This window comes from Rhinatrema bivittatum, chromosome 10 (assembly GCF_901001135.1).
Source record: "Rhinatrema bivittatum chromosome 10, aRhiBiv1.1, whole genome shotgun sequence".
Classification (NCBI taxonomy): domain Eukaryota; kingdom Metazoa; phylum Chordata; class Amphibia; order Gymnophiona; family Rhinatrematidae; genus Rhinatrema; species Rhinatrema bivittatum.
The window spans coordinates 98,553,299-98,577,683 of NC_042624.1; the positions used below are offsets into that span (position 1 = coordinate 98,553,299).

The 24,385-nt window shown below is 44.4% G+C and overlaps 1 protein-coding gene across 2 annotated transcripts in view; it reads left to right on the forward strand.

The window, feature by feature from the left end:
- Positions 1-2,102: 2,102 nt before the first annotated feature.
- The window catches only part of WLS (Wnt ligand secretion mediator), an 86,684-nt gene continuing 64,401 nt past the window's right edge, over positions 2,103-24,385 (forward strand). Inside the window, exon 1 of one of the 2 annotated variants that reach the window (XM_029618073.1) lies at positions 2,103-2,330. In XM_029618073.1, the coding sequence (XP_029473933.1) occupies positions 2,225-2,330 (106 nt within the window). In that variant the 5' untranslated portion in view covers positions 2,103-2,224. Of the gene's footprint in view, positions 2,331-11,252; positions 11,421-24,385 lie in introns of those variants that run through there. The other variant, XM_029618072.1, reaches the window with a different exon arrangement.

A 24,385-nucleotide genomic window follows, 5' to 3' on the forward strand; every position in this document is an offset into this window, starting at 1 on the left:
CTTTTTCACTCAATGCACAATTAATCTCTGGAATTCATTGCCAGAGGATGTGGTTAAGGCAGTTAGCTTAGCTGGGTTTAAAAAAGGGTTGGACAAGTAACTGGAGGAGTCCATAAATTGCTATTAGTAAAGTTGTCTTAGGGAATAGTTACTACTTATTACCGGCATTAGTAGCATGGGATCTATTTAATGTTTGGGTACTTGCCAGGTACTTGTGTCTGGATTGACTATTGTTGGAAACAGGATGCTGGGCTTGAGGGACCCTCAGTCTGAATCAGTATGGCAACTTCTTATATTCTTATGATTCTCTGTCTGCCCCCAGTTCTGACTGCAGCACCCTGATCTCAGCACTCTTTCCCTTCATTCCTCCTTGACCTCAGCATTTTCACGCCTTCCCCTCCATAAATCATTCACATCTCTCAGAATTGTGTCCTGAGGTGTCTTCTTCCTTCTCCTCCCTCCTGGTCTCGGCTGAGTCCGGGGTTCAGAATCGCAGACTGAAATGTAACTGCTCCAGCCCATCCCCTCCTGCTTCTCCATTCATGCTGCCTCTTGACACAGGAGGGGAGGAAGTGAAGCTGGAGGGGGACGCACCAAAGCATAAAATTATTGATCTTTTCAGCTCCTCTCCTGTTTCTTCTCTAGTGCTGACTGCAGTGTCTGCTCCAGCTTCACCTATCCAGGGGCCGATGCAATAAGATGATGTCGAGGATGGGCGCTCGTATTGAGCGCCCGTTTTCCTAATGCACACGCAGCCACATGCCCTGGGCACCCGATGCAGTATTTAAATGAGGGGCTGTGTAAAAAGAAAGGACGCGCTGGGGAGGATTGTGTGTCCCTCGCGCTCCAATGCATCGGGCACCCAGAATTCTGGCCGATTTTGCTGAGGTGGCTGAAGACGCCCATAGCTAAGTGTCCCTTGCTATGGGCACCTAAATTGTGCGTCCAGAAGAATTTTTTTTTTTTAATTTAAATCAAGCCAAAATACATTTATTTTTCAACAGGTAATAAAGTGTCAGAATGATATTAAGCAGGAGGAACCAGCGAGGACTGATTTTTTCATTTCTCATGAGCCCTTGACCTGCGATTTGACTTTATACCACCTCCGGGGCTGGAGTTGAATTTGCCCTGTTAAAAAGTGTGCGATGGGCGCCCTGCGACTTTCTGTATCAGGGTAATAGCTAATGGCCTCATCTACGTGGAATTTACATTGTGATGAGCGCTATTGGCTAAGCATTTGTTTGGGTGCGCGTTTTGGGTGCACTAATCCTCTTATTGCATCGGGTGCTGGTCTAGCAGGTCCAAAATACGCATCCAACCCATGCACAAATCTGTGCGCTAGGCTGAGCGCAATTTATTACATCGGTCCCGCCGTGGGGACAGAAATGGAGGAAGTTAAGCTTGAGCAGACCCTGAAGAACAAAAAACAAGCGTTCTGCTCCTTCTCCAGCTCCTCCCCTCTTGTTCCCTTCCTGCTGCTTGATGGGGGGGAGGGGTGGGGGAGTAGAGCCCTAACCTGGAAGCTTTCAGGTATAGGGATCAGATGACCCCTTTAAGATGTGATGCCAGAGGTAACTGTCTACATGAAAATCCGGGTCTGGAGAGACTCAAGGACACTGCCGCCCCCCAGCACTTAGAAATGAACATGTGTGGAATTGAATGTCTCTTTAGGTCACTGGTCCTTATCCTTTGTCTCTCAATAAGCCAAATAACACAGGAGTGATCTGCAAGTGCCATTCTGATGCATCTTATTTATTTTCTTACTTTTTACTTCATATTGAATTATTATTATTTTTTGTAATTTATATTCTGCTTTTCGGCACTTCAAAACGGCTTGCATTCATGCACTTATAGGTATATTTCCCCGTGCAATCCTTGCATGAATGAAAGTGGGGGGAAAAGTCACCCTGAGGATGCCGGAGACCCAGCTCTGCTTTCCCTCCCTCGGGGGTGATCGTCATCATTAGAGGTAAAGGGAGCCAGGGCCCACAAGCGCCTGGTGAGTGAGGGGGGGGGGGGGGGGTCCACCACCATTCTCCAGGGCCGTGTCTCCTTTAAATGCCGAGGCTGCAGCAGCGGTGGGCAGGGCACAGCGCCGTCTGCATTCCCAGCCCCGGGGAGAGCCGGCACTCAGCCACCGCTGGTGCATTCCTGTCGGCTCCTCGCGCTATCCCGATCGCTGCGGACGGAGTTCCGGGAGCAGCGCAAACTACGGGCTCGAGCCATGGCCGGGGCAATTATCGAAAACATGAGCACCAAGAAGCTCTGCATTGTTGGGGGGACTTTGCTGGTTTTTCAGATCTTAGCCTTTCTGGTCGGAGGCTTGATTGGTGAGTGCTCCTCGGCAAACTTTTGTTGTGTTGGGTTGTTTTTTTTTTTTCTCTTTTCCTCTCCTCCTCCAGTCTTTCCCTGGCTTTTTAGTTCGGCTCCTTCTCCTTACAGTATCACTGACTGGCTCCTATGATCTCATTAGTCCTGCTATTGTGGCTGAGAAGGCAGAGCACCGCGGGGCTCTTTGTGCTGATTTCAGTCGAGTGGCTGAAAGAAAAGAAACAAAGTTTTGGCCTAGTTTCATTATGTACTTAAGAAAGAAAAATTAAGCATGGCGACTAAATTGTGCAAGGAAGCGTTTGGTGGCAGACTGGGTTTTCTCTCTCTCTCTCTTTCTGAATCAGCTGCATTACCAGCCCAGATCCTGCCTTAGAATCGTGGAGATCTGTGTTTCGGAGTGGAGGTGTTTTTTTTTTGTTTTGTTTTTCATTTGTAAGCTTTGTTTTCGAGAGCTGCTCTGCTTGGGACTCGCAGCGGGACAGGAAGATCACTGGGAGGGAAGCCCGTGTTTAAAACTGCAGAAGTTGCTGCCGTAAGCGGGCGCTGAGAATGTCCACGGACGTTGTCATCGTTTTTTCACTTCCAGCGGCAGAGAAGGTTTAAAGCTTGGGGGAAAAAAAACCCCCACTTGCACGCTTTGTAGTTCTAAACAAGGGCTGCTCCTGGTTTCTGATCTAAACCCAGTATCCCTTCACTTCAGGTTATGATCGGCGCTGCTATCCTCCCGTTCTGCCTTGCAAAAGTTATCAGACTTGCTTGAAGAAGTATTATACTATGATTAAAATGTACAGGCAATAAAGTCCATTTCTTTTCTCCTAAAATAAGCTTATCCAGACATGGTAGTTTTTTTTTTTTCTTATCAGCTCCACGTCATTGGGCATTTTTCATAGCGAGCTTTTCTCTTCCAGCTGATCCCGAACTCCCACAGAACTGGGGCATGTTAACGATTCTCTGGGTAGTAGGACCGGAGTGCGTTAGACATCGCGCACCGTCGAGGATTCCGTAACGTTCCATTGGTTTTATGTGCGGTGGGGAAGCATCAAAATAAAAGCCCGACCTCCAGTTTCTACATTCCTCTTGGATGGACTTTCTGTTTGAGTCTTTTGAAGTTGGACGTGGCCGCAGGGTGCGGAAAGCGGTTGTATGTAAATGGCAGCCTGAAAGCCCGGTTTGGTTGTGCTAAACTATTGCAAACACCGCGCAAATGTGTTCTTTGTTCTTCTAACCCCCGACACAGAGGGAGGGGGATGTTTAGGGGCTGACTCCCTTTTTCAAGTGTTAATATTACATAGCTGTGTTTTTAATTCAAAACTTTATTTTAAAGATTCCGCTCTTTGGGCTCAAAAGCAATGCTTGGCTGTGGAATTTTTTTTTAATAAATTGTTCTTTATAGAAGTAGGTAGAGTACATCCCTCTATTCCAGGTGTGTAAACTTTGACCTTATCTAATTATGGATGCTATGTAGATGAGCATAAAGAAAATCAGAAAGCCAGTCAGGTTCAGATTAGTTTGTCTGTGTGCACCATACTTGTTGTGCTGTAGGGTGGGAATATCCCTTCTTGTGCAAGAGGCGGAATCGTACTTGGATCTTCAAGATTTACAGCCTTTTATTCAAATCTTTAGGATTGGGTTTAAAAGCAGATGCCATTCCTGAAATGCTAATCAGTAACAAGTTTATTTGATTTCTACTGTGCGGAAGAGAGAACAAGTTACACCATTCACGGAATATCCAGTTAGTTTTTAGTTTTTACCTCAGCTGGAGAGGCAGGTTATTATACCCCTTGAAGACTAGGGGGTCTGATTTACCTTTTTTTTTTTTTGTCCCCATAGGAACAGAATGGGAAGAAAGCTGTAGTGAATCGGGCTCTTTTGTCTGCTGAGTATCTTAGAACAGGCTCTCTCCTCTGAGCTCAGCATCTCGGAGCCTGGACCTACCCGCACTGTGCCAGCAGCTTTTAACCCTTCTTCTGCTGTCATTTAAGCTGGCCCATCATTCTGAGCCAGTAACTCTCTGATCTCCAGACCTGTCTCTTCATCATGCTTGGCTAGTGATCTGCTGACGGGGACTTCTGGAAGTCCCTTGGCTAAATAATTTGTTGACACGTTGAGTGTCTCACTGAGAGGAGCACAGCGGGTGAGAGCTCCTTGGTGAGAAATGGGCGGCATTTCGCTCTGCGTACCTCAGTGCTTGGGCAGGGGAGGTTGCTGCTGGGATTTGGGAGCTGCAATAATATTGTAGCCTCGACTCTTGTTGCTGCCCTAGCTTCTGTCCTCTATTGCTGCTATTCGTAAAATAGTTCAGCCTTTCCACGTCAAATGCCTACTACCATCCACATCCATGTGGTCTGCAGCTTTGTTCATTTCTTCTGTTTATGCTGGGCCAAGTAGAGACTGAGCCCTCTCCTGGGCCATCTCTTACCTCTTCCGGGGATTGGTTTGTTACTCAGATCTCCAAAAAAAAAAAAAGTATTCAGTCTGCATATGCAATGATCCTTGCTGTAAGAAGGGCTCTGTACCCTACTTCCTGTTGGCAGGAGGAAGGCATTGTGTGCATTTCCTACTGGAGACCCATTCCATGGCCACAGCTGAATCCTGTTGTGGTTATCCTGTTCATAAACTATTTGCAATTTAAGCTGATGGCTATAAAGGTCAAGACCAGGCTGAATGCTAGAATTCCATGTCCGGCTCGCGGGTTGTATCTTGTCTTGGGAAGATGATTGCTTATGTAGATTGCACATTCTGGTGGTATCTTTGCCCACCAGACATCAGTGTTTTGTTCTTAAGAGTGACTGACTACAACCTCAAGCCGGAGCCATATCCTCCTCTGTCAGTGGATCTGAGATGAGTGGTTATCAGTTTCTCCATGACTGCTGTTTCACAGAAACATAACCCAGTGGTAACAGATTCCTTCATCTGTGTGGGAGAGTAGTGTCCTACACCTAGCTTGGCTGCCTCAATCATGAATCTTCTGCAGTGCACCAAGCAGTGTCTAATGGTGGGACCTAAGTCATCAAAGCTAAGACGTCATCCAGTGACACTGTAGAAGCTCCTTGTTGGAGGAAAATGAGTTTATGATACTGGCCTAGGAGTTTGGGGTAGACTGACACAGCAATGGGATTGACTTCTAAGAAAGTTGCAGACTGGTGAAGATCTGTAGCTAGATTCATTGTAGTTAAGTCTTTGGGAAGTGATGGACTGACTTAAGTGCTATCATCATGTTTTGGTTTTATACAGAGTAAATGATGGCAGGTTAAAGAACAGTTAGCCCATCCAGTCTGCCCAGTTGTCTTCCTGCTCACAGCTTTATTGATTTTAACAATTCCTTAATAAACATTTGCCCTGTATATTTGTCTTGATTAGATTTTAAGCTCTATTGAGCAGGATTTTTTTTTTTTACAGCATTGTGCATCTTCAGCTATTGAAGTGATAATAATTGTCTTCCTGTTTGATTCTTTACCACTTTGGGTGGATAAGCATACAAATTCCCATATTTAAACCAACACTAGCTCCGCTACCACCCAATGGCGTATTTTGCCCAGTCTCTCAACTCTGTCATTGCCACTTCCCTCTTATATGAGAGCATACATGCCTTTCCTGACCTTTAGTCAGCTGGCCACTAGAAGGCGCTGTGTAGGAGTCATTTGAGGCCAGAGAGGAGCTGTCACTCTTGGGCAAAGCTTGCTGGAAATCTACCATGGGAGTGGGAGTAGGCCAGGTGAAATTAATTAGGAAATTCAAAGAGAAATGGAGAAAAGTAAGTAGCTGGCAGTCAGAGAGAAACAGACTGGGATGCTGTTAGACTCCAGCCTGGACAGCCCAAGAGGGCATATGCTGGTAGGGAATTTCCGTTTTAGAGGCCAAGGCAGCCAACTGTTAGGGCATGGTTTCCCAAACCTGTCCTGGAGCCCTCACAGCTAATTGGGTTTTCAGGATACCCACAATGAATATGCATGTATAAAATTTGTATATACTGAGTCTCCATGGTATGACTGACTGTGGGGTCCCCAGGACAGGTTTGGGAAGCCCTGTGTTAGGGGTTTTAATCAGTTTGCTAGTGCATTGAAATAGGGGTGTTATCACTATATGGAGTTATGTTGCCTGGTATTTAACCCCTTGATATGCATATCTAGAATCCCTCGATTTAGGCTGTAGAACAGAGTTTTGATTTGCAAGTTAAAGGAAAAACACAAAGAAGCCATGTTATATCTCCCAGCCGCGGCAGTCTGCGGCTGGCCCCTCCTACCTCCCTCCGTGGCGTCGGGACCACCGCCGGTACCTCAGCAATGGCGGGGAGGCATTTCCGACGTGGCTTCCGGCTCTCCTTGCTCAGGGCAATCCCTCCTGCCTGGTCCCTGCTGCGTTCTGCGTCGGAGGGAGCGTCCCTTGATCTCCTCTTTGCAGCGCCGGGCTGCACTGCAACACTTCCTGGTTTGTCACCAGGCCATCCTCATCTTAGGTGCGCAGCCGCACCTCCAGCACACTTTTAAAGGGCACTTGTCAGCTAATCAGCCCCAGCTGCACTAGATGATGTCAGACCCAGGGAAGTACTTAAGGAAGCCTCCTCTTCAGGTTCTTCGACTTGGCAACGAGTCTGCTCACTCCTGTGAGTCTGGCTGTGCCTCAGGTACTCTTGTTCCTGCTCCTGGATGGTTCTCTGGTGCTTGACCTCAGACTGGTGACTGGTGATTCTCTGGCACTTGACCTCAGACTGGTGACTGGTGATTCTCTGGCACTTGACCTCGGACTGGTGACTGGTGATTCTCTGGCACTTGACCTCGGACTGGTGACTGGTGATTCTCTGGCGCTTGACCTTGGACTGGTGACTGGCGATTCTCTGGCGCTTGACCTCGGACTGGTGACTGGCGATTCTCTGGCGCTTGACCTCGGACTGGTGACTGGCGATTCTCTGGTGCTTGATCTTGGACTGGTGACTGGCGATCCTCTGGCTTCTGATCTCGGATTGGTGGTGGGTGACCCCTGGCTTCTGATCCCGGACTGGACTTTGACAAATCTTTCATCTCTCAAGGGCCCACCTAAGTCCCAGCGGCCTGGGTCCTAGGGGCTCCTCCTGGGGGAGCTGCGAGTTTCCAGTGGTGAAGATCCAACTGGCCCTTGCTCCCGTTCAATGAATCTTCCGCCTCTCAAAGGTCCACCTAAGTCCAAGCAGCCTGGGGCCCTATGGGCTCCACCCGGGGGGACTGTGGGTTTCCAGAGGCGAAGATCCAGCTGGTCCTTGCTTCATTTCAGCCTCGCCTTTCAACAGGGGAACCTGAGGAGCCATCTCCTCAGGTAGTATCAACTCCTCCTCTGACTAAGAGTACACATCTTCTCAACCTCCATAACAAGCCATGATTGTTTCACACCCCATCTCTGGTAAGAGAAGTTGTGTCCCCACCCCCAAATAACTTCTTCAGGGGAGCCTTACCTCACATTGTATACCTCCTATATCTGTCCTAAGCATTTTAAATTGTTACATTGCTGGCCTTCACCTCCTCTGCTGATAACCTGTTGCAGGCCTTATGATCATTCTCTTTTTTGGTTCTTACAAGACCCATACTTAATCCAGTATCAGGCCCCTCACATGTCTTACCACCAAAAGTACCAGTGAGGCTGTTGTCCAAAATTATGCAGCCACCCTAACCTCATTGATGTTGGGGTTATAACTGAGGCTGCCCTGTGCAGGTTACACCAGTTTTCTTGGAAGCCTGACGCACCTGTACTGTTTCCCTCTACCCATTGGTTTCTGTTCTCCTTCTTTGTCTTACTAAAGTGCCAAATGACTGAGCAAACACTCAAGCCTTCCTCATTTCTTCTACCTGTTTCCCCCACTATTACACTCTGTGTCTGTCTCCAATCTCCTGCAGGTCCTGACTGAAGCAGTTACCTCTATATTTTCAGTACAGTATCTTACCTCACCCAGTGGAGGTAACATGGAACTGATGACCAGTCTTGATGCTGTGCACAAATTGTATAATCTTGGCCAAGAGATTGTCACTGTGGCTAAAATCCGTGCAGACAGAGGTGATTAACCCCCAACCAGTCCTTGACTTTCCTGGAGAGCCCCAGTTTTGATAATTATTTGGTCCAGGTTCTGCCATCGGACTGAACTACCAATCGCTATCATATCTTTAGATCAGGACGGGACCCATGATGGGTTGGATCACTGCTACCTTATAGAAACCCTTCTAGCATCTCTATTCAGCCCCATTTGATAGTTCTCCCCCAACACCTCTGCATAGTATCTGGTGAAGGTGACCTGTTCCCTGATAGTGTTTGCATTGGCCATTGAACTCTTGCTTGTTTCCTACGCGATTAGGTTCTTGAACTGGCACTGGTGGAACCCACATTTTTGGTGGTTCTTTCAGATTATTCCAGTCACAAGCTAGATGCACCCTCTATGGACTGCTATAGCTGTTTCATGTAGTGGGGAGACCCCAAAATATGTGGGCATTAACAGAGGAGACCACAGCCTGACAGAAGCTGTGTGAGCTAAAGGACAAGGCATCTATAAATAAATAAATAAATAAATCTACTGGCCTGAGCTTGTGCCAGATGGTGTGTTGTAGGGTAGTATTTCCCAACCGGTGTGCCGTCAGAACTGATCAGGGGTGCCACGGAAAAGCCACCACTGCCTGATGCTCAGATCCAGGCCAGCACCTGGGCTCTGCTCGTGTCTCTTGTTGTTGCTGCAAGGTGCTACCAGTGGTGGCTCTTAAACTTGTAGGAGCTCCTTTCTGAGAGCAGGTGGAATTATGCAGGCTTCTTCTTCCTACAGCATGAGCTTTGGAGGGTGGTAATTCATGGGCAGTATGCAGGGCACAGATAGCTGGACGGTGCAGCACACAACACTTCCTCACCTTTCCTGTCCTGAGCATCCTCCTTTGAGTCTTACCAGCTTCTGCCTAACCCCATGCTGAGTGAGATGGGCACTGGATGTGACTCATTCAGGGTGTTGGGAGTAGCAGCAGTGGAGGAACTCTGACAGCCAAGGTAACTGAGCCAGCAGCTCGCATTACACCAACTTCTTCCTTCTGCACTTGTTTTTGGAGGGAGTTGGCCCACCCTGACAGGTTCATGTGAGTCTCTGTCCCTTCGCTCTTTGTTTTAAAAATTGAATGATATGGGTGGAGCTTTCAGTAATTCCTTAGCTCTTTTTTTTGTTCCCATGTAAATCCTCTCCATGTTTGTGCTGCCTGTTTCATGAAGGTTGGTGTGCCACACATTTTTCTTAATGTAGATATACCTTTGGTTTGGAAAGTATGGGAAACATTGCTTTAGGGGAAGGTCCTCTGAGCAGCCAGCTGATGGATGTCGTTTTGTGGCACAAAGTCTCTGATCCTGTAGGTTTATCTTATTAGATTATAAGATCTATTGAGCAGGGGCTGTCTTTTGTACAGCGCTGTGTATGTTGTGCAGCGCTAAAGAAATGTTAAGTAGTAATAATGAATTGATTCTCTGAAACCTGACCCTTGACTTCTCCACTCGGACCAGAGAATGTCGCCAGGACAGTGCTCTGAGCCTCCCTTGGGAATGAGTTGGGCATGGCAGGTATCTGTAGAGTTGGGTGTGTTTATATGGAAATCTACCTCTTCTGAGAGCATTATCTTTTGTCATTTGTATGGCTGTATCCTCAAATTGGTGCATCTCCATTGAGGGGTTCTGTAAGCTGAGGTCCCCAACCCATCTGGTTTTACTAGTTGATACCAGAAAACCCTGTTATACCTCTCAGCCTCCCTGCCACATCTGTGACATGACTTTTTCATGCTTTCTGCAGCACATTAAAGAGGAATCTGTACTTGCTTGTGGTCCATGCCATCTGAAGATGAGGGGCTCACTCCTTCCCTCTCCCCCTCCCCCCCCAAAAAAAAAGGGAAATTCTCTGTTCTGAGAGTTTGAAAGTGATTTGCATGGCACTCTGAGTATGCCCGAGCTCTTGATTTTCTCCATGGATCCCTCATTCTCGTACCCTTTCCCCGATAAGAGGGAAGCACTTTCTTTCACATGTTTTGATATTGGATTAGACAGCACCCTCCTCTTTTAAAGAAACTTGTTACTTACTACTTACCTCTTCATGCTAGTGGAAATTGTTAGTAGAAAGATGGAAGCACTGGAATTCCATACAGTTCTGGAGACCACATCTACAAAAGGATATTAATAGTAAGGTGCAACCATTAATCTTTACTGGGCTGGGGAGAGGGGGTTTCTGTACGCAGACTCCAGGATCGCCAGTTATTCAGGGCACGGTGTTGGCCAGGAAAAGTGCACTGGAGAGTGGGGCCCCGGTGCCTTCTCATCTTTTGCAGAGCAGGCAGCTTCAGTAGAAAGCTTTGCTTACTCGTGGGTCCTGGATGGCATCTTGATCCCCACCCAGGTTGTGCTTTTGCATATTTTTATATATATATATATATATATTTTTTTTTCCCCCCCCCAGTGACCTCGTAGTTTACATTGGATTCTGTTGTAACCCTAGGGCTGGCCGAATCAGTCCTGACTTTGCCCACTTTGAATGCATGCATTTGCAGGGAAATCAGAGCTACAAGTGCATGGAAGCAAGGTATGAGCTGGTAACCCCGAAGTTTAAAATCCAAATTCCATGGCAAGCCCTGTGCTTGTTTGCCAAAATGGTTCATGTGAAAACTCACCTGCTTCTTTGATTTGTATCGTTTTAATGTATGAATGTTGTTTTTGTTGTCTGCAACTTGCACTGTTGTCTTGTTTTGGCAGGACCAAGAGGTTTTTTTTTGTTTTTGTTTTTTTTTTAAATCCCCAATCTGTGTGGCGCCCCCGGCATTTTTGGCCGCGGGCTTGGCTTGGTTTAAAATAGTGGCGAGTGTGATCTGAGGGGAGGGGAGGTGGGTGTCCCTTGCCTCAGGGCCGGGTCTCCTTTAAATCCCGAGGCTTCGGCAGCAGTGGGCAGGGCAGGGCGTCGGAGAGAGCCGGCACATTGCTGCCCTGCGGACGGAGTTCGGGAGCCGAGCAAACCATGGCCGGGGCAATTATCGAAAACATGAGCGCCAAGAAGCTCTGCATGGTTGGGGGGACTTTGCTGGTTTGTCAGATCTTAGCCTTTCTGGTCGGAGGCTTGATTGGTGAGTGCTCCTCTGCAAACTTTTGTTGTGTTGGGGTTTTTTTTTTTTCCCTCTTTTCCTCTCCTCCTCCGGTCTTTCCCTGGCTTTTTTGTTCGGCTCCTATGATCTCATTAGTCCTGCTATTGTGGCTGAGAAAGCAGAGCACCGCGGGGCTCTCTGTGCTGATTTCAGTCCCAGTGACTAGGAGGAAAGTTTTTTGTTGTTTGGGGGAGGGGAGGGGAGGGTTGTGTAGTGTCTGTGCTTACTTTTAAAGAGAAATTTTAAGCATGGCGACTGATTTGTGCAAGGAAGCATTTGTCTGCAAACCTCCTCCCCCCTGGAAATCTATCTGGACTCAGAAACCTGTAGTCTGGGTTTAGAGAAAACGCCGTGGGCTCTGCGTCTCGGGTGGGCTCGGAACAGCGCTTTTCAGTCCTGTGCTGCTCCAGCCCCTGCTGCTGCCTTCTAATCGAAACCTGCTCCTATCTCTCCAGTACCGAGCAATGTGCCCTTCGGGTTATGACGGGGCTGCGGACCCCACTCTCGACCCTTGGCAAAGTTTCCAAACTTGCCCGAGAAGTTCGGGGTTTTTTTTGTTTTTTTCCTGATTGGGGAGTTGAGGATGGGGTTTTTACAGGCAACGAGATTTTGAATCGGATGCTGAAGATAGTTTAAGAGAAAATAGTGACTGCAGTGCTCTGTCTTTCTGCCGTAACTGAAGAAATCTCCTATTATTTGCTGGATATTTTGTGGCGCTTTCTTCGCTGCTCCCGAATCCCTAGAGATCTGTTGCATATTAAATTGATCTCTTTCCTAGATGTTACCATCCGGGTACATTTAAACATAAACCTGGGTGCTATAGAGTTTTAGGCCCCAATCGTATCTACAGAAGAGAGCTAACATCCATTCAAAAGAGTCTTGTGTTTTTGCTACATGAATAGCTTGTGGCTATCGCCCATACTTTTCTCCATCGACAAGCAGGGCTGAATTAGCTGTGACATAAGGGTGACATCATCCGACAGTGCCAAACAGTCTACTGAGCCTGTGCGGGAGTTCCTGCTGGGATATTGCCTCATGAGCTGCTCAGTCTCTCTCTTTTTATTTATTTATTTATTTTTTTGTTTGTTTTGCCTGAGGATCAGCATGGATGTGTACCCTGTCTTTTTTTATTTTCTTTAAGTAATATTTCTTAGTCTCTTAACTTTCTCTAAATTATATTACATTATTACTACATTGCCTCTCTGCCTTAGCAGCCCTCAAACAACACTTTTCAGTGCTAATTAAAAAAAACTCCACAGAGATATATGGTACAAAGAAGCCATCCCTCAGCAGCTTCAAGGACTGTGTATGTGGTAGGAAAATCTCCATTACTGATATACATGATATGTTATTGGTGTCTAGAATTGAATCATGACCAGTCTAACTGCTATCACTGTGGCCGAATGTTTCCATGCCACCGGGAGTCCAGAACTTGGAGGATGGAGGAACTGCATAAGTCTCTGAAGAGCCACAGTTAGCCCTCCTCACAGAGTAGAGCCTTTTTGGGCTCCTCAAGTGCCAAGTTGAGCAGGAGTCTTTGAACAAGCCTCCCCTCATTGTTGGAGCAGGTTTGGGGTCCCTTCACCTCATCTGAGTCAAGGAAGCATAAAAAGTACTACTATTAGGGGTCAACAAGCCCTTTGTATATTTTGTAGGCCAGAGCCTGCAGCATAAGTGCCACTGCTGAAGAAGCACTGAGCCTTAGCACTTAATGAAGCACCAGTATTGCATTGAGTGCCGATGCGAAGCACCGATGCATTGTCTCCTGGAGCACTTGATGCATTGAGCCTCAACTTCTCAAGTTAAGGATCTACACTGGTGTATCAGTGCTACTGACACAAGCTTTTCAACAGATTGCTGAGAATGCCTAGAACTAAGGGAGATATGCTCCACTTACCTCTTCCTGTTTCAAGGGTGATATCCCCATTGAAGCTCCTGGACCAAGGTGTATGTCTGGATACACCTGATCCCATCTGCACTGAACTGCCACTAATTTCTAACCAGCCCCTGGACACATTTTACAAAGTCCATAGGATGTACAAGAGGGCTCCATCTTGGTCTCTAAGGAAGATATTCCACCCCCAACACCCAATCAGAGGGCACAATAGTCCTTTGACCAAGTGGCAGAGTTGGTAAGTACTTTCTTTATCTCCCTGGCAGCTAAGGACAAAGCTTTCAACCTCTCCTTTTCAAGAATATTGGTCTTGCTCCCTCAAGAAGGAGTCCCTTGCATCCCAGTTCTGAGAGGTACTCAATCAGAAACACACAAAGTTCAAGTCCTCGCCCCTCTCTTGCAGTGGAGTTCAGCCAGTCAGAGGACATCCACCAGGAATATTCCCTTCCGAGATGACTAAGGATCTCTCCTCAGTTACCCGCATCATCCTTGGTGTCTTGCGTCGGTGTACCTTCTCCCTTTGGATCAGAGGAAGGTCTGATGGACATACTCTGCAATCACCTACCTGAACTTCTAAAACATTCATCTCCATTTGAGGACCTCTCTTATTCCAGGTTCCTGATTAAGTTAGGTAAGGTGCTAAGAGTGAACATCCATGAGGACAAAGATCCTTGCATGGAAGTCTTTGGCCTTTTCCAGATATTAGACACCCCAGTGGAGCTGACAGCCATTCAATCTTTCAAGAATTACAAATGAGAATCATAGAGGTCCTATGTCTGTTGCCTCATCAAGTGACATTAGTGATTGACAACACCAAGAGATGGGAAGCCCATGCAGGTCCCTTCAAAACCCAAGGGACTTAGTTGTCAGTAGAAAATCAGTTTCAAATCAACCTTCTGGAACTTAGAGGGATCACACATCTTAAGTGCCTTCTTGCGACTCCTCAAGAAAAAGAGAATTCTCATTCAAACCAGGTAGCAGTGTTTTGTGTCAACAAACAAGTTGACAAGATTGCCAAGAGACCATAAATAAGGATATTGAAGTAGGTTACTTGACAGTTGGACTCCCATCTTCCAGGGATTGCCAGCACATTAGCAGATCATCTCAGCAGGGTCAACCACTGTCACGAATGGCCCCTATGTCTAACAGCCAACAGATTGTCCAATCTTTGAGAACAGCCCTCCATTGACTTTTTTTTTTGCACGTTGGAGGAAAACAGGAAAGTAGAAGATTTTGTTTCATTCTTCCTAGTAAACTTAGATCTGCTAATTTGGAAATTGTTGGAAAATGCTTTTCCAACAATTTCCACAGATAGCTGCCAGGATGGTACAAAAAATGCTCAGACCGGACCCACCTGATACTCATTGCTCTGGTATGACCCAGACAAGTCGGACTTATGTACCTAGTCTAACTGTTCTCCCAGACTCTTTAGGGGCTGATCTGACCTTATTAACTCAAGAAGATGGTTGTTTTATATCATCTGAACCTGCCCTCTTTCAACTTGACAACCTGGATGTTATGTGCTTGCTGATCACTTCACTCTCCTTACCCAAGGACTACTTACAGGAAAAGAGCTCAGCCACGTCATTGGGCCTTGCAATTATTTGTCTCTTACAATCCTAACTGACTGGGCATAGCAGTCGACAAAAATACTTTGTCCAATTGACTAGCAGACTGTATTGTGTATTATGCATTATCTGGCCTCCAGATTACAGACTCAGATAAGGCTCATTGGATGAGCGTGATGGCTGAATCAGTGGCTCATCTGTGAGCAGTACTTCTTGAAGACATTTGCAGAGCTGAAACTTGGTAATCAGAGCATACCTTTCACATCTCATTATTGTCTGGACAATCTATCAAAGAGTGACAGTAAATTTGGACAAGCAGGCTTGTGTAGCCTGCCTACCCAGTAGTCTACACTCCATGGTGGGATTCAGGTTTCTTATTGGATAAATGCTCCGCTACATCCCTCTGTTTGGGACTTCCCATGTGTCATGGCTAATTCAGCCCTGCCTTTTGACAGAGAAAGCAAGTTTGCTTACCGTAAATGGGTTGTCCATAGACAGGATGAATTAGCTATGCCAAATATCCGCCTGTCTCCCTGGAGAGTCTTCTACCTTGCTAGAATTCTCTCAAATCAACTGAGGGAAGTTCACAAGGAAATGCTCGAGTGGAACTCCTGCAAATGCTCAATGAATATAGAGAGAGGAGTCATTCATTGCTATCAGATGACATCTTCCAAGAGTCATGGCTAATTCATTCTGCTGTCCACGGAGAACACCATTTACCGTAAGCACATTTTGCTTTCTAGTTTGACCTTCTCTTCAGCTTTCCTTTCTACCCCAATGTATGTTTACAGCTCTGAAGTTAGCCCTTTCCTCACCTTATAATTTCTATATGCCTATGGCAGCCTTTCTATTAGGAACACATCCTGCCTTTTGAAGCCAGGTTTTTATGCTCACTTGGAGCTTTTGCGTGTTCACACAGACATCTTGTGTGTTTTGGTTTTTTTTTTGTTTGTTTTTTAAGACCCCTGACATGAGTGAAATGCTCTTCATCTTTTCAAACTGAGGATGATGCTTTTTCCTAAGCCTGTTTAATCATTGTGAAAATTCTCCCTTATTTTGGGGGGGGAGGGGGTGATGGAAATGTTAACATTTGGCCTTATTGCTGGTATTATAGGCACGGTAGCTACATTTCAATGTTGTGTGTTATGCACGGCTGTTACTGTTGGCATTGGCAGGCAACGGCTTGAGTGATACCACTGATTGAGATCAGAGAAATCACAATTGCACCTTTTTTTTTTCTTTCTGATTTTATAGTTGTGCTCATAAGTTTACATCCCCATGGCAGAATTTGTAAGATGTGTAGCATTTTAAGAAAACATGTGTGATCAGACAAAACACGTCTGCTGTCTTTAATGCATCACAGAATAGTACAATCATTAAACTAGCCTTAGCAATAAGGGAAATAATAAAATGGTCCTGTTCAAAAGTTTGCATACCTTAATTCTTATCTTGTATTTCCCCCTTTTGCATCAATGACGGCTTGCAGTCTTTTGTAATAGTTGTGAACGAGGCCCTTTATATCCTCATGTGGTAAAGCCTCCAGATTCTGTAAATTCTTGGGTTGTCTAGCATGAGCTGCATGTTTGAGTTCTCCCCAAAAGTGGCTCAGTGATGATGAGGGCAGGAGACTGTGATGGCCACTCCAGAACCTTCACTTTCCTCTCCTGCAGCCGCTAAAGAATCAACTCGGCCTTATGTTTCAGATCATTGCCTTATTGGAAAGTGCAAGTGAGCCCCATGTGCAGCTTCCTGGATGATAAATGCAAACTCTCCTCCAGTATTTTCTGATAAGACGCTGCATTCATCATCCTGCCATCAATTTTGACTAAATTCCCTGTGCCGCTGTACCTCACACCCCCAAAACAGCAGAGTTCCACCTCCTTGCTTCTCGGTGGGGATGGTGTGCTTCTCATCATAGCGGTTTATGGTTGTGACCATAAAGTGTCATTTTGTTCTCATCACTCAAATTATTTTATTCCAGAAGTTTTGGGGCTTCTCTAAGTGCCATTTGGCATATTGGAAGTGGGCTATTTTGTGGCATTGATGTAGCAATGACTTTTTTTTTCTGGCAACTCTACCATGCAGCCCACTTTTGTTCAAGTATCTCCTTATTGTGCATGCTGAAACACCCAAGCCACTTTGCTTCAGAGAAGCCTGTATTTCAGTACGTTGCTTGTGGGGGTGTGTGGTTTGTTTTTTTTTGTTTGTTTTTTTTTCATCCCGACAAATTTTTCTGGTAGCTGTCTGAAGTCTGAAATCTTTCTTAGTCTATTTATTTTATTTATCTATTTATTTATTCAATCTTATATACCGGCTTTCAAGTTCATTTCAAGGCGGTTTACATTGATTGAAGTTGCAGTAGCAACCTTCAAACACATATATACTAAAAACAAAACATGGTACATGACTAAAATACATTAGTCTACCTGACTGTGGCTTGGTATTAACAGAACTCAATTTTACCATTTCTTGATCAGAGTTCGAATAGTACTAATTGATATTTTCAAATCTTTGGATATATATATATATATATATATATATATAATTTTATATCCTTTTTCCAAATTTATAAAGTTGGACTACTTTCGCTCACAGATCCTTTGATAGTTCTTTTGCTTTTCCCATGCTTCAGTAATTGCCAAAGTTAGTGCAGCCCTGGATGAAATGTACAAGGGTTTCTCAAGAGCTAAGAAACTCATTGACTATTTATACACAGACACTATAATCAAACAAGGCACAGGTGTAGATACCTACCCTTCATTGCCATCTCAATCTGCATGTGTCAACTTGACTGCATATTATAAGCTCAAACATTCAAGGTTATACAAGCTTTTAACAAGACCATTTTATTTCTTCCTTTATTGATATACTTTATTTAATGATTATGTTATTCTGTGATGCATAATAGTTTAGTTTAAAACACATTCGGGCCGAATAGATGTGCGTTTTCGACGCGCTAGCGTTACCCCTTATTCAGTAAGGGGCCGAAAACATGCGTCCAACCCCCCCAAACCTAATAGTGCCTGCAACATGCAACATGCAAATGAATACCTAATAGGGCCATCAACATGCAAATGCATGTTGATGGCCCTATTAGGTATTCACGCGCGATTCAGAAAGGAAAATGTGCAGCCAAGCCGCATTTTGCTTTCAGAAATTAGCGCCTACCCAAAGGTAGGCGCTAATTTCTTCGGGCACCGGGAAAGAGAGCACAGAAAAGCAGTAAAAACTGCTTTTCTGTGCACCCTCCGACTTAATATCATGGTGATATTAAGTCTGAGGTCCCGAAAGTTACCAAAAATGAAAAAAAAAAATTGAAGTCGGCTCGCGGGTCGAAAACCGGACGCTCAATTTTGCCGGCGTTTGGGCTCGAGAACCAACGCTGGCAAAATTGAGCGTCGGCTGTCAAACCCGCTGACAGCCGCCGCTCCGGTCCAAAAGAGGCGCTAGGGATGCGCTAGTGTCCCTAGCGCCTCCTTTTACCTGTCTTTACCGCCGGGCCTAATTTGCATACTGAATCACGTGCACAGGAGAGTGGCCTGTGTGTGCGCCAGGAGAGCGGGCGTTTGCCCGCTCTCCTGTGGACTTTACTGTATCGGCCCGATTGAAAATAAGACCTGTTTTTGTCCGATTACTCATGTTTACTTAAAATGCTACAGATCTTACAAATTCTGCCAGAGGTATGTAAACTTAATGATCACAACTGTATATAGCACACACTTGTTCAGCATTCGATCCTGTAATTCAAATCCCTACATGTTGCTTTATAAAACAAAAAAGTCTATAAATGCATTCAAGAAGATGTTTACTTACTTGAAGCTGCAATCCTAAAATCTGTAATTTAGTGGTATTGCTGATTGATGACAACTTGGTATGCTGTGCCTCAGGCTAGGAACATAGAATTATGTGGAATTAGTTTTGTCAGGCAAATGCAGTATTCCTCTACTGTGCTGTATGTGCCTTTTAAACCAGGCCTAGTGGTGTTTGTGTTTGGGTCATTGATGTAATAATAATATTTTGTTATTTTAAGGTGAAATTTGAATTAAATTATCTGAATAATCGAGATGTAAATTTGTGATTAGCAAGCTGTATTTTAGCCATGTGCTCACCCATAGTTAGGAAACAAAACTGGAATAAGGGTTTTATTGGGGGTTTTTTTTGTTTGTTGTTTTTTAATTACCGATATTTTAACATGCTAGAATTATTTTATGGCTTATCATCCAGGGTCCTGAGTACCTTCTGTGACAATGGTTATAGTAACATTAGTATTCCATGTTCAAATATCCTAATTTTAATCACTTCCTTTTTATTTAAAAAAAATCTTTAAAAACCTTTTTGTTTCCTGTCTGAATCTTCTCTATTCTAATTTCTTCATCTCTGCTTCTATGTTTACTTGTTCTTCTCCTCCCTCCCTTTTACTCTTCCCTCCTCCTCCAGCACTGCATGACTCAGTTTGTGATTCATGGGCTGGAGCTCCTAGGGGTGGAGAGGAGATGTGGGAGGGGAAGGCAAATAAGCCATCCAGGCAGGTAATTGTACAGAATCATGGTAGACCAGGCATCTGACTACCATAAAACCATGGCAGACGGGGAAGGAAAGATATTTAAGAAACTTAAGTGCTAGTCAGGAGCCAGGGAAAATATTTTTCCTTATTCATCTTGCTTTTTTTATTTCTTTTGTTTGTTGCTATTTTGCTTTTTTTGTAGTTTGCCTGCTCTGCCCACACATTCCAAGTCAACTTTTTCCTCTAAACCCAACCTCCATGGCCTCTCTCTCGCTCTCCTATTAATCATGAGACTAAAGATCTAGTTGCATTAGGCAGCTAGAAATGGTTCCTCAAGTTCTTATGAATTGGACTGTGAAAGTAAAGAGTAAAGACTTCATGATTATTTTTTTTTATTATTTATGTCTCTCAAAGCCAAAAAAAGTGCTATAGAAATAATTTTTGCAGTTTTTTCCTGGACAGGTACAACTCCCCCACCCCCCCCCCCCCCATTCAGCATGAATACTGTGACATTTGGGGAGTGGTGTCGAGCTAGCAATTTGGCTGAAAACCTTTTTTTTTTTTTTCCTTTTTATCTTGGTCTGGTAGGTTCCTCCTTTCTCACCCCTCCCCCCCCCTCCCACAAAGCTCAGTCAACTCAAAACCTGTGCTGGGATCCTGGCACCATGAGTCTTTCCCCCCCCCCCCCCACCCCCATTCCCCGCTGTTACCAATCCTGGTCATTGCAGAAGTGGTCCTGCGACTGGGAACCATGTACCAGCGCTCCTTCCAGACCCCTCGATCATGGGCTATAAATGAGGCTAGTAGGTGTCATCCTTAATGATATACATGACTCTCTTCCCCACCCCCCCCCCCCCCCCCCCCCCATAAGCTGTGAATGGGGTCTCCATGGCATTCACAGTCCACCCAAGGAGTGGAAGACCAGAACTGGGACACCACTTGCCACTGGTTACACCTTTAATGTATATTAAAAAATAAATAAATAAATAAATTGCATCCAAAGAGGGCTTCAGAATATTTTTAACATCCACTGTATTGAAAATTATAGTGTTAGATGCTCATAAAAACCTGGTTGGCCAGTAACCTCTCTAACTATTATCTCTAGTGCATCTCTTAAGGTTCGTATCCTAGCTGCCGTATCGAGATAGAAGGGAATGGCAGCATGGGTCCCTGGGGCCAGCCTTCCCCCGTTTTATAAAGAGCGGGTCAGCCTGGTGTTCATTACTCGGAGGAGGACGATGATAGAGGATTTTCAGCACCCTCATCTTACTCTGACACAGCCCTTGTTCCCATGAGAGAGGAGTTAAGACTATTTCAGGTCATCCTGTTTACCTGATATGTATAACGGACTTACCGTGGACAATGTGTAATGTTGATTATATATTTCAAGAATAAGAAGGAGTTTTTGGTTTAGTTTTTTAATTTTGTTACTCAGACCAGTTACTGTTAGATGTAAGGTTTGTGTTAAATTGTAATAAGGAGTAATCGTGTTGCTCACGTTCTCGGAGTTCACTTACTGTTTTATGTAATGGTTGTTGATGATGTAAACCGGAGTGAAGGCAGCTAGCTATACCTCTGTATAAAAAAAGCTTTAAATAAATAAATGCGCTGATTTTTATATCTGCAACCTGCTTTGGAAATTTTATGAACAAATTCAGGCTTGTACATTGCTCATTTTACCACTTCACTTCACTCGGCACTGCTACTCACATTTTTAATTTTATAAAAAAAGTGATGAGTGATTGGTATTTTCTATAAAAGGTTACACTTGATGATTTGAATATTAAGTTACACTTTTGCTTAAAAACTTTTCAGTTAGACTTACCAATGTCTTGTGTGTGTGTACACATTTTTGTGCAGTTGACTTTGAGATTTTTTTTTTTAATCCATTATATCTCTCTGTGTTGCCCTAATTTTGAAGTGATTTGAAGGCAATTTTGTTCCTGGTGGATGTGTTCTGTAAACCCCTCGGCTTTGATATAATAACATGTGAGGTAAAGATATATATAAATTTGAAATCTCCCTTACGTGCCTCTGGGTAGCTATAGAATAAATACATTTTATAGCCAATAACTGCCAGGCTTCTGGATCTACCATTTTCCCCTTCTTGCTGCAGTATCTCCAGCCTAACTGAACTCCTGCTTTACCTTCTGGTGCCTCTCCAGGAAAGAGCTGTTTGTACCACCTGCCATGAAAAAGCATAGTGGATGCTTGTAGCAACCTTTCTGTGAATTGTACAGAAAAATGTGGGCGCGCAGCATTGGACAGAAAAGGGGGTCTAACTAGCAGAAGTTTGGCGCTGTTCCTCGTGAGTTTCATTCTTCAAGTCTTCGGCCATAGCTATGTGGATTTTGTAGATGTATTGAGGATCCTCTGTGGATCCAAGGAAATGGGTCCCCTGAAAGACTAGACATCCTCTCCTTGCTAAGGGGTCAGTGCTGAACTTAGGTGCAAGCTACACCTTGGGGCTTCTACAAAGAATTATTAACTTCAAGATATTTTAAATACTTTCTGACATAATTTAGGACCTCAACATATGTTGTTCAGACACTGCATGACAATCCAAAAGCTTAAACAGAATTAAATGAGCCTTAAAATTGCATATAGGAAAAGAATGAGGCTCCTAGTAATGTCTGATTCTTGCTGTATTCTGATTTTTAGCTTCCATCTCCGGGGTTGGCTTGTCAGTTAGTTACTTAAGTAGGCTCTTTGGCGTCCCATCCCCCTGCATACCTGCTTCTCCATTTGATATCTAGATTTCCTAAGAAAACATTCCTGATCCCAGCATGAGGTGAGAGATGCCAGATGCACTCTCATTTTAGATGTTTTCAGCTAATTGAATTCTGAATGTTTGAAAGATGGGACACTAGGTACAGCCGTAGAAGATTGGTACTGCTGCTCACAAAATTGTGCTTATTCAACCATTTTATTGTCCTTTCTGTGAATTTGAATTTATTAAAATTTTATTTTCTGCTTTTAATTCAACAAAAGAGTTCAAAGCCAAGTACAAAGAAGAAAACCATGTGAAGAAGTACTTCGCTTTATTTGATTTGTAGCGAGAGCTAAGAACCTTGAGTGACCAAGTTTCACGGCTTTGTGAGAACAGCACCCACGGCACTATAAGGACAAGAAGGGAAAGGCAGGTGCAGGCCGTCTCCCAGTCCCTAGTGAGTGTCCCCCCCCCCCCCCAGGGGACACTGCGTTAGTAGAAAGCGATGGTTTCTCCTTTCCCTGCAGAAGCTCCTCATCTCATCACTGCAGAAAAAAGAATTGCTGAGTGCATCCAAAATGAAGCTCCGTTTGCCCCAAATGCTCTAGGATTGCTGCTGTGTGGGACAGCTTTGGCCAAGCCCCCAGAAACACATCCTGTGCTTACCCAAGTACTGATCGTGATGGATCGTGTTCAGGACAGACGGTGCAGAAGTCCGTAATCACCTGGATTGACAAGATTAAGAAATGGTAGTCTGATCTGAAAATAGCACATGGGTTCTTAGATCAACGCTTCTGGGCTTGTAAGCATCTGCTGGTGGCTAGCTTCCTCGCCCCCCCTCCCCAGTTGGTGTAACTCAACTGGACAATCCAAAAGCCTAAACAAAATTAAATGGGGATAGGAAAAGGATCAGGATCATGGCAGTGGATGATTCTTGCTTTATTGAGATTTCACGTTCTGGGCTGGGGGAGAATGTAACCTGGGATTTAAGAAATTGTCCTTCTTGGCTATCATTAAGATAGCTTTTTCTATTTTGTCTTCTCCTCTTCCTTTTAAGGTCTGTTTCTTTTTTACTTTCAAAAACAAGTTAATTGGAAGCCTTCATTTAAATGATTTGGAGACTTGCTTCCCCTTAACTTGGGCCCTCCCTGTTCTGGTTTTCCGTAGGGTAACATTAAACTTCAGAGACTTCCTGCTTTCAAAGAAATGGGGGCGGTCTGGTCTTGCGAACGCCCATGTGGCGGCTGCCGAAAATCCATGCATGACTTGCATTGGTTTTGGTGGGGATACGTTAGCTACATGCTACCCTCCTTTGAGCAGTAGGAAGACTGTGAAAGAGGCTGGCCGTGCCTCTGGAAATGTAGCTAGCTTTGTCTGCAGTACGGTTGAGTTTATACTGCTGTGCCTATGGCCCAAAATTACTTGGCTAAAGGAAGCTTGCCCTACTAGGTTCCTCTTTAAAATTTTCAGTACAGGTTGATCTCATCCTGTGTCTACCCCCACTGCATGCAGGGACTTGCACTTCCTGATTTCCTCCCCCAGAAAAGCAGGACTACATGTTCATATACACAGGCCTGAAAACATGGAGCCAATTGGTAATCGTTTATGTCCTATGGAATCGGGTCCTGGTTAAGCTATTTTTTAGGATCATCATTTGGGGAGCTGATGTGTGCATGAGAGAGTCATTCTGGCTGTCAAAAGCTGGTCTAGATTGGTAATCGCCATGCCTCCAAATGAAGAAAACGTCATCTTGGCTTCCAGCAGAAAGTGGGGATGATAAGTTCAGTAATATAAATTCATAGTTGGGGGGGTGTGTGTGTGTGTGTGTGTGTGTGTATATGTGTATATATATATATATATGTATATATATATATTTATTTATTTTATTTATTTATTATTTTTATTATACCAAGTTTCATGATAGGAATCACATCAACCCGGTTTACAATTAACAATGTGAGTAAAGGCAGAGAGTAACATAGTAAAACATTTCCCAATTCAACGTCACATATAGAATGAAACTTAACAGATATATTAACAATATTTAGGATGTGAGAAAGTTACAAAAAACAAGGAAAAATAACTAGGATCTGAAAGGGGGAGGAAACTGAAGGAAGAATATTAACATTTTAGCCAACTGTATCAATTAATAAATAAGTATAGTATTATAAAAATATAGATGAGTAGCAAAAATGATCAAATATGATGCTGTTGTGAAGTATAATAATAAGATGCTGTGACTGAGTATGAAGTTAGTGGGTTTATTACAGT